Genomic DNA, 23140 nt, shown 5'->3' on the forward strand with positions numbered 1-23140 from the left:
TACAGAATTTAACCCCCACAGAAATCCGGATTGATCGTCATCAAAAGATTGGTGTGATACACCTTTTAGATCAAGTTTCGTCCATCATGTCTGTGAGTGCAGAACAGAAGGATCATGTGAAAGCACCTTTAGATTTTGATCTAGAAGATTCTCCCCTACCACAGCAGTGGAAAGACAGCCTGCGTTCAAAACTGGCCACCCGAGAGGGAGTGTTCTCCAGAGCAGAGATGGACGTGGGGTGTTCTAAGAGTGCCACCCATGCTATAAGACTTGCTGATCCTACTCCTTTCAGAGAAAGGTCAAGAAGAATACCCCCTCGAGATGTGGAAGATGTCCGGGACATACTCCAGCAGATGGAAGGAGCAGGCATCATCACAGAGTCCCGGAGCCCCTATGCCTCACCTATTGTGGTAGTGAGAAAAAAGAATGGTTCAGTTCGGCTATGTGTGGACTACCGTACTCTGAACAAGAGGACTGTGCCAGATCAGTACACTTTGCCCCGGATAGAGGATCTTCTGAACGCCCTATCTGGCAGCCAGTGGTTCAGTGTGCTTGACTTGAGGTCTGGATATTATCAGGTACCCATGAAGAAGGAGGATCAGGAAAAGACAGCGTTCATCTGCCCTTTGGGGTTCTTCCAGTTTACCAGAATGCCACAGGGAGTCACAGGAGCTCCTGCTACTTTTCAGAGGCTGATGGAGAAAACTGTGGGGGATATGAATCCCAAAGAGTGTCTAGTGTATCTAGATGACCTAATTGTCTTCGGGAAGACACCAGAGGAGCATGAACAAAGATTGCTAAAGGTGTTGGATCGACTTCAAGCTGAAGGCCTGAAGCTATCAGTGGACAAATGCCGATTTGCCCAGAACTCTGTCACTTATGTGGGGCACATAGTCTCCGCTGAAGGAGTAGCCACAGATCCTGCTAAAATTGAAGCAGTGTTGAATTGGCCAAGACCAAATAACATCAGTGAGTTGCGGTCCTTTCTCGGATTCTGTGGTTACTACCGAAGGTTCGTGAAAGACTACTCAAAGATTGCTCGGGAGTTACATGACCTACTGAAGATTACCTCTGACGTAAAGGGTGCTAAGGCACTATATCCTAAAGACCCCTTTGGAGAAAAATGGACTTCAGGATGTGAAGATGCCTTTCTGACATTGAAGAAGAGACTTACAGAAGCTCCTGTCTTAGCCTATGCAGACCCTGAGAAACCATATATCCTCCATGTGGATGCCAGTATGGAAGGCCTAGGGGGTGTATTGCACCAAAGTTATCCAGAAGGATTGAGGCCGGTGGCTTATATAAGTAGAAGTCTTACAGGAGCAGAGAAGAACTATCCAGTCCATAAATTGGAGTTTCTGGCACTCAAGTGGGCCATCGTGGATAAGCTGCATGACTATTTGTATGGAGCAACATTCGAAGTAAGGACTGACAACAATCCACTTACCTACATCCAGACTACAGCTAAGCTGGATGCCACAGGACATAGGTGGTTGGCTGCCTTGTCAAGCTACAGTTTCAGCCTGAAGTACAAGCCTGGGCCCAAGAATGTCAGCGCAGATGCCCTGTCCCGCAGACCTAGACTCCCTCCTCACCAAGAAGAAGAGGAGTGGGAAGAGATCCCTGGGCCGGGGGTAGGAGCCTTTTGTCAGATGTATGTGGTGGCCGAGAGTCAAGAAGAATTTGCTGAGCTAAGAGGGATAGACTCCATTAGCCACTCTCCAGAAGCCGTGCCTGAGGTGTTCCATGCTCCAGTCATGCTTCAACAGTGGTCCAGTATAACCACAGAAGACAAGAGGAAGGCTCAAGCGCAGGACTGGTATATTGGGATAGTTATCAGAGCCATAAAGACTAAGAATCCTAAATTGCTGACTTCTCTACCTGTGAGTCAAAGAGAATTATACCGAAGAGAATGGAGCCGACTACATCTCGAAGATGGAGTACTCTATAGGGTTGTGAAGTATCATGATCACCCTGACAGAAAACAATTGGTACTACCGCACAGACACCGTGGGATGGTCCTGAGAGCTCTCCACGATCAACATGGGCATCTCGGGGTGGACAAGACCTATGGCCTAGTACAAGATCGGTTCTATTGGCCTCGCATGAGGGAACATGTCGAGCAACATGTAAAGGCATGCAGGAGGTGTATCCAGAGGAAGACCCTGCCTGTGAGAGCTGCCCCTATGGGTCATCTGAAAAGTACGGGACCCATGGATCTTGTGTGCATGGACTATCTCTGCATTGAGAGCGATACAGCGGGAATTGGAAATGTGCTGGTGGTAACGGACCATTTCACCAGATATGCTCAAGCCTTCCCCACTAAAGATCAAAAGGCTGTGACTGTAGCCAAAGTCCTTTGGCAGAAGTATTTTATTCACTATGGACTACCCAATCGGATACACTCTGATCAAGGTAGAGACTTTGAGAGTAAGTTGATCAAGGAGCTGTTGGACATGTTGCAGGTGCAGAAGTCCAGAACCACACCTTATCATCCGGAAGGGGATGCACAGCCAGAACGATTCAATAGGACCCTCCTAGATATGCTAGGGACTCTCAAGCAAGTCGAGAAGCGGTCTTGGAGTAAACATGTGGAAGCCATGGTCCACGCATACAATTGTACAAGGCATGAATCTACAGGGTTCTCACCCTATTTCCTAATGTTCGGAAGAGAAGCTCGATTGCCGATAGATGTCCGTTTGGGAGTGTCTCCTGATGGAACGGATTCAACTACACACTTTCAATATGTGAGGAACCTCAAACAAAACCTTCATCGGGCCTATGAGTTGGCTACCCAAGCTGCAGCAAAGATGGAAGAACGGAACAAAAGAAGGTATGATTCTAAGGTGAGATATCGGGAGATTCAAGCAGGGGATAAAGTTCTTCTCCGGAATCTAGGTGTGCCTGGAAAACACAAACTGGCTGACAGATGGAAAGATATCCTGTTTGAGGTTGTGTCCAAACTGGAAGGACTGCCTGTGTACAACATTAGGGGCCCGGAGGGCCGAATAAAGGCTTGGCATAGAAACCATCTGCTTCCAGTTGTGTATGCTGATGAAGAGGAAGAGAGTAGTGAAGAACTGGAGGAAAACCCAGCAGAGAGTCCTGGAAATGGGACAGAGGAGACCCCGGGAACTCCCAGTGCAGAGGATCAGTGGTGGTCATCACCCGCAGAAGAAACACAGCAATTGCCTCCTTTAACTCCTGTGGTTTCACCAAGTCCTGAAACCTCTCCTGGGTCACAAAGTTCTCCAAGGTTGAATCCAGAAAGTCCATGTTTTGTGCCTGGAACTTCCCTTAGAGACTCTACTTCGAGGGCAGGAGTTGAAGTTCCACAGTTGATGTCCCAAGATCCTCTCCCACAGCGAGAACTGAGACACAGCACCAGAGTGCGGCAACCCCCTAGGGCCCTAGTTTATGATAATATAGGAGAGCCCAGTTATGCCCCGCTGACACAAGCAGCATCTAAAATGGCCACTTTCCTACATGCACTAGCTGAAGTGGTAAATGTTAGCGACTCTTTACCCTAGATAACTAGCTAGCTAGGATGTTACTGTGTTAACTGTACTGTACGTATGCTAAACCTTTTTCTGTTGAGTTTTTGTTAAGCTCCCTGGCTAGGACTTGCCAGTGGAAGGCAAGTATTTTCAAGGGGGAGCATGTAACCCTGTGAAGTTACACAGGCTGCATTATCTGAAATGCCCAGTAGATGGCAGATGGACTCAGTATGCTGTTAATAAAACATTGAGCATTGGTCACATGATTGTGACATCATCGTAGGTCCTGGAGCTTTCTGGAAGTTACTACATGCTCAGCCAGAGAAAGGACATGTTGTGAGAGACTGCAGCACAGAGATGGAACCTTGCTGAGAGAACCTGCTTTACCCAAGATCACACCTGCTGAGAGAGGGGCCTGCTGGCAAAGACAAGCACTGAGTCCAGACGTCTGGTGAATCCAGTGAGAGGAGACTGCTGCTGACTGGCCTGGCTAATCGTGTTGTGAGGGTAAGCCAAACCTCTCCCTGTATCACCACAGGGCACCTGTCTCCTCACTCACAGTAAAGACTCTGAGGTCCAGTGACGGACATTACACAGCTCAGGCTGCTTCAGTGACCCTGCAGAGCAGGACTTATAAGGGCCCCAACTCTCCCATGTGCACCAACGGCCACTAGGGCGAAGATAAGCTGGTGGGACACAGGTGTGCTTGTGGGTGGGTGAGGAAAATCCACATTGCATTGTTACCTGTATTACTCTATTGTATTTTTCTTATGTACGTTGGTTAATTTGCTGCTTACTATATAAAGTAAATTCCAGTTAGGCTGTGTCAGTCTCATTGCACTAAGTATGTTCCCAGTGGGACCCCACATCCCTACCCCGGATGCTCCACTGGGTGGAGGCACTGCCGCAGACATGTACCCCAGCTCCCAGATAGCGGAGGCTCAGGATCCGCCTGTCAGGCATAGTGAGTTAACTAGGTTTAGGGACCCCAAAGACACTAGGGGGCGCTCCTCAAAACCCCGTTACATGTGGAGGCACTGCTGAGATGAACTGGGGTACAACCAGTGAGAATAAGTTAAGTCCTCAGGCCACTCCCTCCTTTTGCAAAAGAGTGGGCCCAGCAAAGAAATGTACCATTACAGCAAGCTGTGATGTTATGCAAAGTCCCATCCTGCTGTGAGATGAATCACGTCATCTTGTGTGTAGAAATTCGACTGGGAATAGAAATGGCGACCGTCAGGGATATCCTGCAGGATTCCGGAGGCCAAACTTACATGTTAATATATTGTCATACGGACTTGGGAGACCATGAGATGCCTACCAACGTTCATTTATATGGAGCCCCGGATGAAGGATGCTCCTTAGTGTACGCTCTCCTTGATAAGAAAGAAAGGGTCTCACTGCAACAACCCTTTAAATTAGAACAGAGAGATTATGTCACAGAAAATTATTCTAAGCTCCTGACTCCCATCCCCGGAAAGACCGGAGCCATTCCTAAACAAGCTGCCCATCCTCCTAGAGGACAGGGGATGATTACTCCTAAAGCAGAATCTCATCCATCTACAGCATTACTGAAACCAGACAACCCTGAAGTACGCACCCTGCCTACAGGAGGTAGTGATGTATCGGACATACTACAGAAACTCTCAGAAGCCATAGTGACGGCAAACCACACTCATAGTTACCGCAAACTAAAGGTGTTTTCTGGGAATCAGCCTGTTCCTTCAGGAGAAGAGCCTTTTGAGGTCTGGAAGGATAATGCTATGCAGTTGTTGGAGGAATGGTCTTGTACGGATACCATAAAGAAACAGCGGTTGGTGGAGAGTCTCCGTTTTCCCGCTACAGACATGATAAGACTGTACAAGGGAGTAAATGGGCAAGCTACTGTGCACGACTATCTACAAGTTTTACAGGATGCTTATGGGAGATCAGAAGATTTGGATGATCTGTTGGTTAAGTTCCTAGCCACTAAGCAGAAGGAGCATGAAAAAGCCACTGACTATATCAACCGGTTACAGCTATCGCTTGGAAAGTTATTCCATAAAGGAGCAGTCACTGCCTCTGAGTTGGATGCTCGGCTATCTAAGCAAATTCAGAGAGGTGGTTTGACCAATAATCCAGTTATGATTCTGCTGAGAGCCAAGTTGGATGATAAAGTTCTGCCTTATTCCACATTAATAAATACAGCCAGGAGATTGGAAGATCAGACGTGTCCACCCCTACAGAAGGAGAAAGAGGATACAGAACTGTCAGCTCTTAGGAAGAAGGTGGCTGAATTGGAGCTCTTATGCAAATCACCACCAGAGAGAGCAGATCCTCCCCCTGGAAGTGGGGGGCAACACAGGAAGACTCAGAAAAAACTGTTTCCTGAGGATTCACCCCGCCGAGGGGACTGCTTTAAATGTGGAAAGTCAGGGCATTTTCAGCGGGAGTGCCCTGCGAATTCCATGGAGGTGGATGTGGAGGTGCTGGCAACCGAGCTTGAGGAGACTCAAATGACCAGGTCTTACAAGCGACGGAAGACCCGGCCTACATATAGTTTATCTGTAGGGGCCAAGATTGGGCCAAAATCTTTGATACACGTGCAAGTAGAAGGAATTCATGCTTCAGCATTACTAGATACAGGTTCTCAAGTCACCATTATCTACAGAGACTTCTATGAACGTCATTTGAAACACATTCCTATGGAACCTGCAGGAGAGTTTCAGCTATGGGGCGTTGGGTCTCAAGCTCAACCTGTGGAGGGATGCATAAAAGTGACCATAACTATTCCCCAGTTAAACACCGGGATGATATGTCCTATGGAGCTGGAAGTTTTGATATGCCCTGCAGCCAAGAAAGTGTGTGCCCCAATAATATTGGGTACTAATGCAAAGATGGTACAGGATGTATTCAAGGCCTATCTGACCGAAGTGGGAGACGTCTCCTTAGACCGATTGATGGAGGTCAGCCCTGTCCTAGGAAAAGAGTGTAGACGACTAGCCCTTGAAACAAAACCAGGGTCGTGCCACTATTCAGGAACAGAATCCGCATTTGTGAAGCCTGGTGAGACCAAAACCTTACGAGCCATAGCCTCAATGCACCATGAAATGTTGGGGGGAACTGGACAATACCTTATTGAGTCTCTGCCTGAAGAGGATCAGAAGAAGGGGTGGACTCTCATACCTGAGGTAAAAGATTGGCGAAAAAGGTGGTGTCGGAGCTTTCCTGTGATGGTACAGAATTTAACCCCCACAGAAATCCGGATTGATCGTCATCAAAAGATTGGTGTGATACACCTTTTAGATCAAGTTTCGTCCATCATGTCTGTGAGTGCAGAACAGAAGGATCATGTGAAAGCACCTTTAGATTTTGATCTAGAAGATTCTCCCTCTACCACAGCAGTGGAAAGACAGCCTGCGTTCAAAACTGGCCACCCGAGAGGGAGTGTTCTCCAGAGCAGAGATGGACGTGGGGTGTTCTAAGAGTGCCACCCATGCTATAAGACTTGCTGATCCTACTCCTTTCAGAGAAAGGTCAAGAAGAATACCCCCTCGAGATGTGGAAGATGTCCGGGACATACTCCAGCAGATGGAAGGAGCAGGCATCATCACAGAGTCCCGGAGCCCCTATGCCTCACCTATTGTGGTAGTGAGGAAAAAGAATGGTTCAGTTCGGCTATGTGTGGACTACCGTACTCTGAACAAGAGGACTGTGCCAGATCAGTACACTTTGCCCCGGATAGAGGATCTTCTGAACGCCCTATCTGGCAGCCAGTGGTTCAGTGTGCTTGACTTGAGGTCTGGATATTATCAGGTACCCATGAAGAAGGAGGATCAGGAAAAGACAGCGTTCATCTGCCCTTTGGGGTTCTTCCAGTTTACCAGAATGCCACAGGGAGTCACAGGAGCTCCTGCTACTTTTCAGAGGCTGATGGAGAAAACTGTGGGGGATATGAATCCCAAAGAGTGTCTAGTGTATCTAGATGACCTAATTGTCTTCGGGAAGACACCAGAGGAGCATGAACAAAGATTGCTAAAGGTGTTGGATCGACTTCAAGCTGAAGGCCTGAAGCTATCAGTGGACAAATGCCGATTTGCCCAGAACTCTGTCACTTATGTGGGGCACATAGTCTCCGCTGAAGGAGTAGCCACAGATCCTGCTAAAATTGAAGCAGTGTTGAATTGGCCAAGACCAAATAACATCAGTGAGTTGCGGTCCTTTCTCGGATTCTGTGGTTACTACCGAAGGTTCGTGAAAGACTACTCAAAGATTGCTCGGGAGTTACATGACCTACTGAAGATTACCTCTGACGTAAAGGGTGCTAAGGCACTATATCCTAAAGACCCCTTTGGAGAAAAATGGACTTCAGGATGTGAAGATGCCTTTCTGACATTGAAGAAGAGACTTACAGAAGCTCCTGTCTTAGCCTATGCAGACCCTGAGAAACCATATATCCTCCATGTGGATGCCAGTATGGAAGGCCTAGGGGGTGTATTGCACCAAAGTTATCCAGAAGGATTGAGGCCGGTGGCTTATATAAGTAGAAGTCTTACAGGAGCAGAGAAGAACTATCCAGTCCATAAATTGGAGTTTCTGGCACTCAAGTGGGCCATCGTGGATAAGCTGCATGACTATTTGTATGGAGCAACATTCGAAGTAAGGACTGACAACAATCCACTTACCTACATCCAGACTACAGCTAAGCTGGATGCCACAGGACATAGGTGGTTGGCTGCCTTGTCAAGCTACAGTTTCAGCCTGAAGTACAAGCCTGGGCCCAAGAATGTCAGCGCAGATGCCCTGTCCCGCAGACCTAGACTCCCTCCTCACCAAGAAGAAGAGGAGTGGGAAGAGATCCCTGGGCCGGGGGTAGGAGCCTTTTGTCAGATGTATGTGGTGGCCGAGAGTCAAGAAGAATTTGCCTGAGCTAAGAGGGATAGACTCCATTAGCCACTCTCCAGAAGCCGTGCCTGAGGTGTTCCATGCTCCAGTCATGCTTCAACAGTGGTCCAGTATAACCACAGAAGACAAGAGGAAGGCTCAAGCGCAGGACTGGTATATTGGGATAGTTATCAGAGCCATAAAGACTAAGAATCCTAAATTGCTGACTTCTCTACCTGTGAGTCAAAGAGAATTATACCGAAGAGAATGGAGCCGACTACATCTCGAAGATGGAGTACTCTATAGGGTTGTGAAGTATCATGATCACCCTGACAGAAAACAATTGGTACTACCGCACAGACACCGTGGGATGGTCCTGAGAGCTCTCCACGATCAACATGGGCATCTCGGGGTGGACAAGACCTATGGCCTAGTACAAGATCGGTTCTATTGGCCTCGCATGAGGGAACATGTCGAGCAACATGTAAAGGCATGCAGGAGGTGTATCCAGAGGAAGACCCTGCCTGTGAGAGCTGCCCCTATGGGTCATCTGAAAAGTACGGGACCCATGGATCTTGTGTGCATGGACTATCTCTGCATTGAGAGCGATACAGCGGGAATTGGAAATGTGCTGGTGGTAACGGACCATTTCACCAGATATGCTCAAGCCTTCCCCACTAAAGATCAAAAGGCTGTGACTGTAGCCAAAGTCCTTTGGCAGAAGTATTTTATTCACTATGGACTACCCAATCGGATACACTCTGATCAAGGTAGAGACTTTGAGAGTAAGTTGATCAAGGAGCTGTTGGACATGTTGCAGGTGCAGAAGTCCAGAACCACACCTTATCATCCGGAAGGGGATGCACAGCCAGAACGATTCAATAGGACCCTCCTAGATATGCTAGGGACTCTCAAGCAAGTCGAGAAGCGGTCTTGGAGTAAACATGTGGAAGCCATGGTCCACGCATACAATTGTACAAGGCATGAATCTACAGGGTTCTCACCCTATTTCCTAATGTTCGGAAGAGAAGCTCGATTGCCGATAGATGTCCGTTTGGGAGTGTCTCCTGATGGAACAGATTCAACTTACACACTTTCAATATGTGAGGAACCTCAAACAAAACCTTCATCGGGCCTATGAGTTGGCTACCCAAGCTGCAGCAAAGATGGAAGAACGGAACAAAAGAAGGTATGATTCTAAGGTGAGATATCGGGAGATTCAAGCAGGGGATAAAGTTCTTCTCCGGAATCTAGGTGTGCCTGGAAAACACAAACTGGCTGACAGATGGAAAGATATCCTGTTTGAGGTTGTGTCCAAACTGGAAGGACTGCCAGTGTACAACATTAGGGGCCCGGAGGGCCGAATAAAGGCTTGGCATAGAAACCATCTGCTTCCAGTTGTGTATGCTGATGAAGAGGAAGAGAGTAGTGAAGAACTGGAGGAAAACCCAGCAGAGAGTCCTGGAAATGGGACAGAGGAGACCCCGGGAACTCCCAGTGCAGAGGATCAGTGGTGGTCATCACCCGCAGAAGAAACACAGCAATTGCCTCCTTTAACTCCTGTGGTTTCACCAAGTCCTGAAACCTCTCCTGGGTCACAAAGTTCTCCAAGGTTGAATCCAGAAAGTCCATGTTTTGTGCCTGGAACTTCCCTTAGAGACTCTACTTCGAGGGCAGGAGTTGAAGTTCCACAGTTGATGTCCCAAGATCCTCTCCCACAGCGAGAACTGAGACACAGCACCAGAGTGCGGCAACCCCCTAGGGCCCTAGTTTATGATAATATAGGAGAGCCCAGTTATGCCCCGCTGACACAAGCAGCATCTAAAATGGCCACTTTCCTACATGCACTAGCTGAAGTGGTAAATGTTAGCGACTCTTTACCCTAGATAACTAGCTAGCTAGGATGTTACTGTGTTAACTGTACTGTACGTATGCTAAACCTTTTTCTGTTGAGTTTTTGTTAAGCTCCCTGGCTAGGACTTGCCAGTGGAAGGCAAGTATTTTCAAGGGGGAGCATGTAACCCTGTGAAGTTACACAGGCTGCATTATCTGAAATGCCCAGTAGATGGCAGATGGACTCAGTATGCTGTTAATAAAACATTGAGCATTGGTCACATGATTGTGACATCATCGTAGGTCCTGGAGCTTTCTGGAAGTTACTACATGCTCAGCCAGAGAAAGGACATGTTGTGAGAGACTGCAGCACAGAGATGGAACCTTGCTGAGAGAACCTGCTTTACCCAAGATCACACCTGCTGAGAGAGGGGCCTGCTGGCAAAGACAAGCACTGAGTCCAGACGTCTGGTGAATCCAGTGAGAGGAGACTGCTGCTGACTGGCCTGGCTAATCGTGTTGTGAGGGTAAGCCAAACCTCTCCCTGTATCACCACAGGGCACCTGTCTCCTCACTCACAGTAAAGACTCTGAGGTCCAGTGACGGACATTACACAGCTCAGGCTGCTTCAGTGACCCTGCAGAGCAGGACTTATAAGGGCCCCAACTCTCCCATGTGCACCAACGGCCACTAGGGCGAAGATAAGCGGGTGGGACACAGGTGTGCTTGTGGGTGGGTGAGGAAAATCCACATTGCATTGTTACCTGTATTACTCTATTGTATTTTTCTTATGTACGTTGGTTAATTTGCTGCTTACTATATAAAGTAAATTCCAGTTAGGTGTGTCAGTCTCATTGCACTAAGTATGTTCCCAGTGGGACCCCACATCCCTACCCCGGATGCTCCACTGGGTGGAGGCACTGCCGCAGACATGTACCCCAGCTCCCAGATAGCGGAGGCTCAGGATCCGCCTGTCAGGCATAGTGAGTTAACTAGGTTTAGGGACCCCAAAGACACTAGGGGGCGCTCTCAAAACCCCGTTACACATATGACATGCCATCACTTTATAAGATGGGAATATCCCTTTAATGAATATAAAAATGTAAGTAGTTTAATACAGCCTTCGGGAAGAGGAGTTCAATCTTTCCCCCAGAGACTGAAGGTGACAGGATGCTGTAGAGCCTTATATTTCTCATCCTCTAATGAAATGACTCACTGTCCCTGACTTACTTTACTAAAAAAGCTGGGAGGTGCAAAAACCATAGCAAGATTTTTTGATAAAAAAACTACAAAATATAGCTCCAAATTTATCAAGAACGGAGCAGAAGGGGGTGCCAGACTGTCCCCTCTTGGGGAACTGGGATGATTTACCTGGTTTCCGGGTTCCCCTGCACTCAATTATATCTGTGTCCACAGAATGCAGGTATAATTGAGCATTATCTGCAGTGCTGACAGGACAAGGAAACCATCGGTTCCCTGGCCTGCAATTCAGCTCTCTTTCGTGATGCAGACGGTGCGATGATGTCATTGCACCACCTGTGACGTTCTGAAGATGCCAGCCTCGCTGGCATATTCAGGAATGCAATGCAGGAAGACTTTGTGGGACCAGGGAAAGGTAAGTATTATATGGGGCAAAGAGAATTTGAAGGCACAAAGAGGCTCTGATGGCACTGACAGCATGGGGGAACAGCATGAGAGGGCACAGACACATGGTGGCTCAGAGAGAGCATGGGGGCACATATTGCTTGATGGCTCAGAGCATGAGAGGGCACAGAAAGAGTATGGAGGCACAGAGAGAGCATGGGGGCACAAAGAGCTTGACAGGGCACAGACATAGCATGGGGCACAGAGAGAGCATAGGGGCACATATTGCTTGATGGCTCAGAGCATGAGAGGGCACAGAGAGAGCATGGAAGCACAGAGAGAGCATGGGGGCACAAAGCGCTTGACAGGGCACAGACATAGCATGGGGCACAGATTGCATGAGAAGGCACAGACAGACCATGGGGGTAAAGAGAGCATGAGAGGTCATAGAGAGAGCATGGGGGTGCAGAGCATGAGAAGGCACAGGGAGAAGACAGGGGCACATGTGTTCACAGAGTATATCAGAGGGCACAGAGAGAGCATGGGGGCACAGAGCATGTAGCGCTACAAAAGGGAACACAGAGCACGTGACACTGTATATGGGGTCACAGAGCATGTGGAACTATACAATATACAGTGTGAGGGCACAGGGCATGCAGCACAGAATGAGGGCACAGACTGTGTAGCATAATCTATAGAGGGCGCTACCATTAAGGACACTGTGTGTGTGGTGCATTATTTTCAGGGCACACTGTGTATGTTGCAAAAATCAGGGAACAGCATGTGGTACTAACAGGAGTTTGTGTAAGTGAAATGAGAAGATGAAGACATCTGGGTGGCAAACTCTGCAGAGATGAATCGTGGCCTGAGAAACCTAACTATGGAGGTCTGAACCAGATAGAAAGAAAAGGAAAGAGAAAAACTCCAGAGGAGATGTCACCTGTAAGTGGCTAAATGTAAATGGTCTGCATCTGACATGGTGAGATTCATGGGGACACTTCCCTGTCTTTTTGCTAATTTTTGTTCCCGGGTTTAAAAAATTCTAATAAAAATCATTTTTGAAAGAAATTAGTAGGGCAATAACCACTGTTATTTATTTAGAGAGGGGGAAGCTATAATTTGGTAACTTTTGTATTTCTGTTGCCCGTCACTAACTTTCTATCTGTCCAGGAGCACATAACAACTAGTTCAATACCTATCTTTCTTTATTTCCATTTTTCTTCTCCCTTCTATACCTAATAGGGGAGGAATAGGAATTAGGGTATTTTTGTTTGCTATTCTGTCTTTGTTTTCTCAAACTTATTGCATTTAATATATTTTTTTTCACTCATTAACCCCCTGATGATTCCCATATCTGGGATGAAACATGTCATGTCAGGAATAGAGTAAGGGTCTTTTTTAGGGATACGGCCACATCACAGACAGGTTCGGGGCGGGTGCTCCATATTTGCTAGGCAGGGACATTTAGCCCCTACCCTTTTGACATATAGGGTTTGCTTAAGGGTGAGATAGTTTGTGTCTAATTCCCAACATATCTTTATACCTGTTTACTAAATACTGTGAGCTGTAGTTTCACACTGTACAATCCTTGGTTCTGGTGCTGTATTTACTGTATGTAATGGACTTGGTTCTGGCTTTGTATGTATGTTATGAGCTTGGTTCTGTAGTTAAATTCCATGCTTGATTCTGGTGGTGTGTTTATGTAACAGGCTTTATGCTGGCGCTGTATTTATCTAATGAACTTGGTTCTGTATTTATATAATGGGCTTGGTTCTGGAGCTATAGTGATGTAATATGTTTAGTTCTGGTGATGAATTTATGTTATGAGCTTGGTTCTGTATTTATGTAATGGGCTTGGTTCTGATACTGTATTTATGTAATTGGCTTGGTTCTGATACTGTATTTATGTAATTGGCTTGGTTCTGGTGCTGTATTTATGTCATGAGCTTTGTATGGCACCACTATTAGTGTTTCAGGCACACTGTGCATGCATGGCATCCTCTCCATTCGCTGCTATGGGACTTCAAAAAATAGCAGAGCAAGCGGAAAAGCTGCTCTCCATTCACTTCTGGGCCCCATTCTTTAGATAGGAGCAGCCCGCAGAGGTGGCACACTATCAGACATCTATGGCATATCCTATTTATAGGTCATAAATGTTCCAGGTGGGAACACCCCTTTAAGTATTAGCTGTGCATTCTTTTCTTCATAAAATTAAGTTACATTTTAAATTAATGCTATTAATTTAATGTATGTTATTCCCAATAATGGTTTTGGAGGTGTGTGTGGTAGAAGAGGTGCCCCCAAAAAATGTCCCGCACAGGTCGCTATGCAACTTAAACCCTGCCCTGCCTATAGCAGCTACTATACATAAGGCACAAATCCCATAACAATATAATAAATGTAAACAAAAGCAAAGCACTAAACACTTAATAAAATAATCCTATTTAGTCTCAGTTTCAAAAATTAAAACAGTGCACAATCTTTTTTTTAAAATGGGAATCAGAAACATTTATAGACAAACCACACTTAGTTCAGCTACAGCAGATAACTAACCATGGAGCTGTGGCTAATCCATCTCCTGACTAATCCAATCACTGATAAACCCCATCAACTTTAGGGCTCATTCACACGAATGTGTGCTGCCCGTTGCCGTATTGCAGCCCGCATTTTCGGATCCGCAATACACGGGCACCGTTCCGTGTGCATTCTGCATCACAGATGCAGACCCATTGACTTCAATGGGTCCGCAAATCTGGAGATGCGGAACGGAAGCACAGAACGGAACACTACGGAAGCACTACGGAGTGCTTCCTGGGGTTCTGTTCCATGCCTCCGCAATGCAAAAAGCTAGAATATGCTCTATCTTTCTGCGGAAAAGACGGATCAAGGACCTATTCAGGCGAATGGGTTCTCGATCCCCATGCTACTGGGCCACAGTCAGTGCCCGTGCATTGCGGACTGAAATTTGCGGTGCACAGCATGGGCACGGGCTTCCCACGGTCGTGTGAACAAGCCCTTAAAGGGCTTCTGTCACTCCACTAAACTCATATTTTTTTTTGGCCAGTTATAATCCCTATTGAAATAATATTAATTATACCGCCACACTATGATGGATGTGTAGTGATATCTGGTTACACCCAAATATAACAGATTTATTTTGTAAACTGGGAATCATAAAACGTAACATTTACTAAGTCATTTAAAATAGTGATTACCACTGGGTGAGAGACAATTACGTTTACCTCCACTATTGTAAATCAAATTAGTGAAAAAAGGGTGGGTCTTACCACGTCTTTGCAAGATCCACAACCTATGGAGGAAGGTCCTGGTAGTTGGTAATATCTGGAATCAGCGTGACCAGGGTGCTTGTGTTAGGGTTGGCACTTAAACAGCTCCTACTATGCCCTATTATGGCTTTCCTACCTCAATGAAGGTTAGGGGCTGTTCTTATTGCCTGCCTAGCACACATGGAGCACCCGCCCCAACAGGGGCGACCCCACACCGAACCTTTCCCTCAGTATGGGTCTAGTATTCTGTATAGCCCTAATTACAAAGCCCTACATGCCATGTTTCTGTCTTGCTTTCCAGACATCATCAAGGGACTTCACACATGTATTCAAGGGCAACTAAAATCAAAATCACAAACATACACTAAGTACAGGTCACACATATTTCTGAGTACCAAACATAGAGTAACTTTTTAGCAAACTCAGATTACTTACTGAAAGATCAAGGTCGTTTTCGCCTCGTACCTTTACTCAGGATAGTGGGTAGTTCTTATCCATGCTGTATCATGGGAAGTGTCCCATGTCAGTCTGTGTCTCACCTCAAACAACGGTGATTTGGGTGAGCACTCAATAGTTGTTGTCCCCCTCCTTATATTCCCCACCCCCCAGTGGGTGTACGCCCCCCTGATTACCTGCCTCACCTGTCCGCGTCCTCAGAGGTGCATGTTACTGCATGTAGAAAGCACGCCGCTCGCGTGCGTTCCACCGGACCGGAAGCTGGAATCACATGGTGCAGGCTAACCGGAAGTGAGGTAAGGACCTGCGTCTGAGCGTCACTAGTTACATAGCAACCTCCAGGCTCATATCTGCACGGCCCGATCATACAGCAAATGATAACTTGCCTGCTTTTTATATATGCACAATCGCAATTAGGATTTCAATTGGCAGGACAGCCGAGCCCACGCCGCGATCCTCAACATGACATCTGCCGGCTGGGTCATGGAGACAAATACATTTACTTCATTATATAGTATAATGTCCATATTCCATCCAATTAACTATTCATTTTTCGGACCAAATCAACCATCAAATCTCACATGCTCATCACATCAGATGAGCAAATGTGAGTTTAAGGGAGGTTTGGCCAGATTGTTACACTACTGTTAGTTCCACTTTTGAATGATGGGATCCTACTACAGCTTGTTCCAAATGGGCAATGATCATATGAAACAACAGTAATTCTGTTGTTCATTCAGGCCGGACGGGTGGACCGTCTTAAGATAGAAGATCCACTTCGCTTCGCATTGAAGGATCCTCTTATTAAAGTCGCCCCGTCTCATTCCTGGCTTGATCTTTTCAATCCCCATGAAGGAGAGGCAATCCGGCCTACCGTCATGTTCGGTGTTCACATGTCATGCCACCGATGTGTCTCTGCCATTTTTTATATCACTCACATGCTCTCCTATCCTTCTCCTCAATTCCCTACCTGTCTTACCGACGTATTCTTTTCCGCAGTCACATGTGATTTTGTATACTAATCCCATGCTTCTGCAGTTAATGATGTCCTTGACTATGTATGTTTTGCCGGTGTTGTTGCTCCTAAATGACTTTTCCTTGGTCATAAAGGGGCACACCACGCATCTACCACATTTGAAGTTGCCACTAATGCCTCTCTCAAGCCATGTTTTTTTTTTTTTTTGGGAGGCACTGGTGTATAGTGGCTATGTACCATCATGTAACGGATGCTTCTGCCACGTCTATAAGTGATGCTGGGGTGCCCCTTTACGACCTTACAAATGTCAGGGTCCATTTGAAGCACATGCCAATGTTTCGATATAATATCTCTGATTGCAGAGGAACAACCGTTGTATGTGCTAATGAGACGGATCTCCCTGTTTTTGCCCTATCTATAAAAAAAAGAGTAAGAGGGCACCCCCTATAGGCGAGACGAATTGTGTGGACGTATTCCTAAAACTGGTCAGCACTGACCTGGAGACTACCCACTTGTATTCAGCACCCCAAAATTGTACTCAGGATGAACTGTGTGCACTGGATGACTTGTCTAAGAATAAAAGCATTGTCATTAAGCCATCAGACAAAGGTGGGAACACAGTCTTCCTGAGTACAAAGAATTATGAAGCAAAGTGTGAGAACCTACTAGCTTCACGGGATTGTTACGAAATTCTACAGAGCGACCCGACCCCTGTTTTTAAAAAAGAGCTAAAATGTATTCTAGATAGGGCAAAACTTGCCAAACTAATCAGTCAGGAGGAGTTGGATTTCCTGTATCCCGAGTGTCCCCAAATCGCCACATTCTACAGCCTTCCAAAGGTACACAAAGGCTATGAGCCCTTGAAAGGGCGCCCGATTGTATCAGGCATTGATAGCCTGAGCCAAAACCTAGGAGTGTACATAGACAAAATCTTGGCACCTTTTGTTCTTTACCTATCATCTCATGTAAAAGATACTGGGGACCTCCTTAGACAGATAGAGGATATCCATCTTGATAAGGGCTGCATACTGGGGAGTGTAGATGTGGAAGCCCTATACTCATCTATCCCACACAAATGGGATTTGTATGCAGTATCATATTTTCTGTCCTCAAGGGGGAGACACTTTAAGGCACACAATGCCTTTGTACTAGAACTGCTGGAGTTTTCATTGAAAAGGAATTACTTTCTATTCAATGGGCGTTTTTTCCACCAGCTCAGGGGCACGGCGATGGGGAGTCCTTGTGCTCCATCGTATGCCAATTTGTTCCTGGGCTGGTGGGAAAATACTATAGTATTCAGAGATGAATCTACAATCGAGTTACAGTGCGCTCAAAAGTGGGCGCGCTTTATAGATGACGTCTTTGTCATCTGGAAGGGGAGTATGGAGACCTTCTCTGTTTGGGTTCAACAACTAAACCAAAACGAGATAGGCCTCCATTTCACATCAGAATGTGATCCATCGAAACTCCTCTTTTTAGACATCTGTGTCAGCATAAACCACATGATTTGTCTGGAGACATCCATATATCGTAAGCCGACCTCTACGAATTCCCTCCAGAGATGGGAAAGTAGCCATCCGTACCCCCTCAGAAAGGGAATACCGAGAGGCCAGTACTTGCGACTGAGGAGGAATTGCTCCAGGCGGTCGGACTTTATTAAACAAGGCGATGACCTGGAAAACTCGATTTTTAGATCGTGGATATCCAGCAGGTGTACTGACGCCAGCGTAACAGATGGCCCTCAATAAGGACAGAGTGTCTTTACTTGCCCGACAAGGGGATACCCCCACGAATATGGGTTCCAATGAAAACAGGGAGATCCGTCTCATTAGCACATACAACGGTTGTTCCTCTGCAATCAGAGATATTATATCGAAACATTGGCATGTGCTTCAAATGGACCCTGACATTTGTAAGGTCGTAAAGGGGCACCCCAGCATCACTTATAGACGTGGCAGAAGCATCCGTGACATGATGGTACATAGCCACTATACACCAGTGCCTCCCAAAAAAAAAAAAAAAACATGGCTTGAGAGAGGCATTAGTGGCAACTTCAAATGTGGTAGATGCGTGGTGTGCCCCTTTATGACCAAGGCAAAGTCATTTAGGAGCAACAACACCGGCAAAACATACATAGTCAAGGACATCATTAACTGCAGAAGCATGGGATTAGTATACAAAATCACATGTGACTGCGGAAAAGAATACGTCGGTAAGACAGGTAGGGAATTGAGGAGAAGGATAGGAGAGCATGTGAGTGATATAAAAAATGGCAGAGACACATCGGTGGCACGACATGTGAACACCGAACATGACGGTAGGCCGGATTGCCTCTCCTTCATGGGGATTGAAAAGATCAAGCCAGGAATGAGACGGAGCGACTTTAATAAGAGGATCCTTCAATGCGAAGCGAAGTGGATCTTCTATCTTAAGACAGTCCACCCGTCCGGCCTGAATGAACAACAGAATTACTGTTGTTTCATATGATTATTGCCCATTTGGAACAAGCTGTAGTAGGATCCCATCATTCAAAAGTGGAACTAACAGTAGTGTAACAATCTGGCCAAACCTCCCTTAAACTCACATTTGCTCATCTGATGTGATGAGCATGTGAGATTTGATGGTTGATTTGGTCCGAAAAATGAATAGTTAATTGGATGGAATATGGACATTATACTATATAATGAAGTAAATGTATTTGTCTCCATGACCCAGCCGGCAGCTGTCATGTTGAGGATCGTGGCATGGGCTCGGCTGTCCTGCCAATTGAAATCCTAGTTGCGATTGTGCATATATAAAAAACAGGCAAGTTATCATTTGCTGTATGATCGGGCCGTGCAGATATGAGCCTGGAGGTTGCTATGTAACTAGTGACGCTCAGACGCAGGTCCTTACCTCACTTCCGGTTAGCCCGCACCATGTGATTCCAGCTTCCAGTCCGGTGGAACGCACGCGAGCGGCGTGCTTTCTACATGCAGTAACATGCACCTCTGAGGACGCGGACAGGTGAGGCAGGTAATCAGGGGGGCGTACACCCACTGGGGGGTGGGGAATATAAGGAGGGGGACAACAACTATTGAGTGCTCACCCATCCTGAGTAAAGGTACGAGGTGAAAACGACCTTGATCTTTCAGTAAGTAATCTGAGTTTGCTAAAAAGTTACTCTATGTTTGGTACTCAGAAATATGTGTGACCTGTACTTAGTGTATGTTTGTGATTTTGATTTTAGTTGCCCTTGAATACATGTGTGAAGTCCCCTGATGATGTCTGGAAAGCAAGACAGAAACATGGCATGTAGGGCTTTGTAATTAGGGCTATACAGAATACTAGACCCATACTGAGGGAAAGGTTCGGTGTGGGGTCGCCCCTGTTGGGGCGGGTGCTCCATGTGTGCTAGGCAGGCAATAAGAACAGCCCCTAACCTTCATTGAGGTAGGAAAGCCATAATAGGGCATAGTAGGAGCTGTTTAAGTGCCAACCCTAACACAAGCACCCTGGTCACGCTGGTTCCAGGTATCACCAACTGCCAGGACCTTCCACCATAGGTTGTGGATGTTGCAAAGACGTGGTAAGACCCACCCTTTTTTCACTAATTTGATTTACAATAGTGGAGGTAAATGTAATTGTCTCTCACCCAGTGGTAATCACTATTTTAAATGACTTAGTAAATGTTACGTTTTATGATTCCCAGTTTACAAAATAAATCCGCTTATAATCCCTATCCTGCGATATAGCTATACATTATGTTATTAATCATTTTCGTTCTGTAGATATGTCAAAAAACTTACTTTTATAATATGCTAATTACCTGTCTACCAGGAAATAGGGCAGCTACTTGCTGGTAGCAGCCGCAAAAAACCACCCCCTCCTCCTGTTGATTGACAGGGCCAGCCGCGATCTCCTCCTCCAGCTGGCCCTGTAGCATTTAAAAAATTGTGCGCCTGTGTTGACTCGGCGCAGGCGCTCTAAGATAAGGAGGCTCGCCTCCTCAGCACTCCCTCAGTGTGCCTGCGCCGATGACGTCACCGAAAGAGAAGACGTCATCGGCGCAGGCGCACTGAGGGAGTGCTGAGGAGGCGAGCCTCCTTATCTCAGAGCGCCTGTGCCGAATCAACACAGGCGCGCGATTTTTGAAATGCTGACAGGGCCAGCCAGAGGAGGAGATCGCGGCAGGCCCTGTCAATCAACAGGAGGAGGGGGCGTTTTTTTGCGGCTGCTACCAGCAAGTAGCCGCCCTACTTGCTGGTAGACAGGTAATTAGCATATTATAAAAGTACGTTTTTTGACATATCTACAGAACGAAAATGATTAATAACATAATGTATAGCTATATTGCAGGATAGGGATTATAAGTATAAAAAAAAAAAAAAAAAGAGTTTAGTGGGGTGACAGAAGCCCTTTAATAAGATCCATCAGGGTCTTCCCGCTTTCCATCATTTTACCAGTAAGAATAGCTACAATTGTGGCGCTATTCTTGATCTCAAAAATAACACCAACAAAACGGAAAATCAACTGGCTACATATATTTATGTTATCTAGTCACACAAAGCAAGTCTACCCTATAATGGAGTCCTCTGTACTCTAACGTAGGCCAACTAACAATGCATACTTCTATCTAAATATAGCTGAAAATCATATTACCACAGTTAAAACAAAACCAGTTTTGCAAACGTTGCTGGAAGTCATAGAAAAACTCCTGGCTGAAATCTCATATAAGTAATTTTTTTAGTATGTATCATGCATGGGCAACAAACTCACCTTGTCTCCTTTTTCGCCAGGTGCTCCGTAGTCATCTAGACCTTTTTCACCCTATCAAAATATAATTATATAGAAGTATTATAGGAGTTGTACACTATTGGAAGTGTATTTAAAATAATATCCTTTCTGCATTGAACTAATTATGATTGTTTGGTGGAAGCCTAAATGGAGCAGAAAGTTTCTTATACCAGTTTGTAATATAGTACAGTGGAACCTCTCCAAAACTTGTGTCTCAACTGCCACGGTACCTCAACGCCTCTGAGTCCTTTTCCCCCAAAGTCTCCTTTTTCTCCTTGTTCTCCAGGTTCACCCTGCCAAAGAACAGAACAAAATGTTTCTTCCTTTATATGTTATGCACATAGCTTTCATTAGCATGATACTATAAGTTGTTAATACGGTCTATTTAATGTCTGTGTGTGTATGCCAATATGCCATTGCTTCATCTTCACATGGTGTACTAACTGAATGGGACATTTAACATGCAAAACTAATAAAATTGTATAAATAATCAGCAACTATAATAATGTTAATAAATGATTAAAAAAAGGTTTTATTTAAACAATGTCCCTAACATTAGATATTTTTGGCATATTTTTCATCTCGTTTAACCTTATTAGATTTTTTTTTCTTTAGAATAGGAGGGGCCCATGGCAAAATAGTTCTTATCTTCATTTTTTGTATATATGTTGCTAAAAAACTTAAAGAGCAACTGATGTTTCAGTTTATTTTTAGTATTGTATAAGGACAGGGATATAAACCATTTTTGTTATATATTTTATTAGGGAAAGATGTTTCTTTGTACTAGAAAACAGGGTTTAAAGAGTCTTTCATAGCAAAGCTCTAACTGAGTGTTGTTAAAGGTTCTTAAGTTCTTCTGAGTGCTGAAAACACCTACATTCAGGTCCATAAATATTGGGACATCAACATAATTCTAATATTTTTGCCTCTATACACCACCATAATGGATTTGAATAGAAACTAACAAGATATGCTTTAACTGCAGACTGTCAGCTTTAATTTGAGGGTATTTACATCCAAATCAGGTGAACGGTGCAGGAATTACTACAGTTTGCATATGTGCCTCCCACTTGTTAAGGGACCAAAAGTAATGGGACAGAATAACAATCATAAATCAAACTTTCACTTTTTAATACTTGGTTGCAAATTATTTGCAGTGAATTACAGCCTGAAGTCTGGTACGCATAAACATCACCAGACGCTGGGTTTCATCCCTGGTGATGCTCTGCCAGGCCTCTACTGCAACTGTCTTCAGTTCCTGCTTGTTCTTGGGGCATTTTCCCTTCAGTTTTGTCTTCAGCAAGTGAAATACATGCTCAATCTGATTCAGGTCAGGTGATTGACTTGGCCATTGCATAACATTTCACTTCTTTCCCTTAAAAAAACTCTTAGGTTGCTTTTGCAGTATGCTTTGGGTCATTGTCCATCTGCACTGTGAAGTGCCGTCCAATGAGTTCTTTGACTGAATATGAGAGGATAATATTGCCCGAAACACCTGCTTTTGTCAGCAGTCCCATCATCAATAAATACAAGAAAACCAGCTCCATTGGCAGCCATACATGCCCATGCCATGACACTACCACCACCATGCTTCACTGATGAGGTGTTATGCTTAGGATCATGAGCAGTTCCTTTCCTTCTTCATACTCTTCTCTTCCCATCACTCTGGTGCAAGTTGATCTTGGTCTCACCTGTCCATAGGATGTTGTTCCAGAACTGTGAAGGCTTTTTTAGATCTTGTTTGGCAAACTATAATCTGGCCTTCCTGTTTTTGAGGCTCACCAATGGTTTACATCTTGTGGTGAACTCTCTGTATTCACTCTGGTGAAGTCTTCTCTTGATTGTTGACTTTGACACACATACACCTA

General features: G+C 45.5%; 1 protein-coding gene across 1 annotated transcript in view; it reads right to left on the bottom strand.

Annotated features, from left to right (window-relative positions):
• Positions 1–23140, bottom strand: part of LOC122939369 (collagen alpha-6(VI) chain-like) — an 86027-nt gene that overhangs the window by 56078 nt on the left and 6809 nt on the right. The window contains exons 5-6 of the mRNA XM_044295435.1: positions 21503–21565; positions 21255–21305 (exon numbers count right to left, since the gene is read on the bottom strand). Coding sequence (XP_044151370.1) covers positions 21255–21305; positions 21503–21565 — 114 coding nt within the window. The remainder of the gene's footprint in view (positions 1–21254; positions 21306–21502; positions 21566–23140) is intronic.

This window comes from Bufo gargarizans, chromosome 5 (genome assembly GCF_014858855.1).
Source record: "Bufo gargarizans isolate SCDJY-AF-19 chromosome 5, ASM1485885v1, whole genome shotgun sequence".
NCBI lineage: Eukaryota > Metazoa > Chordata > Amphibia > Anura > Bufonidae > Bufo > Bufo gargarizans.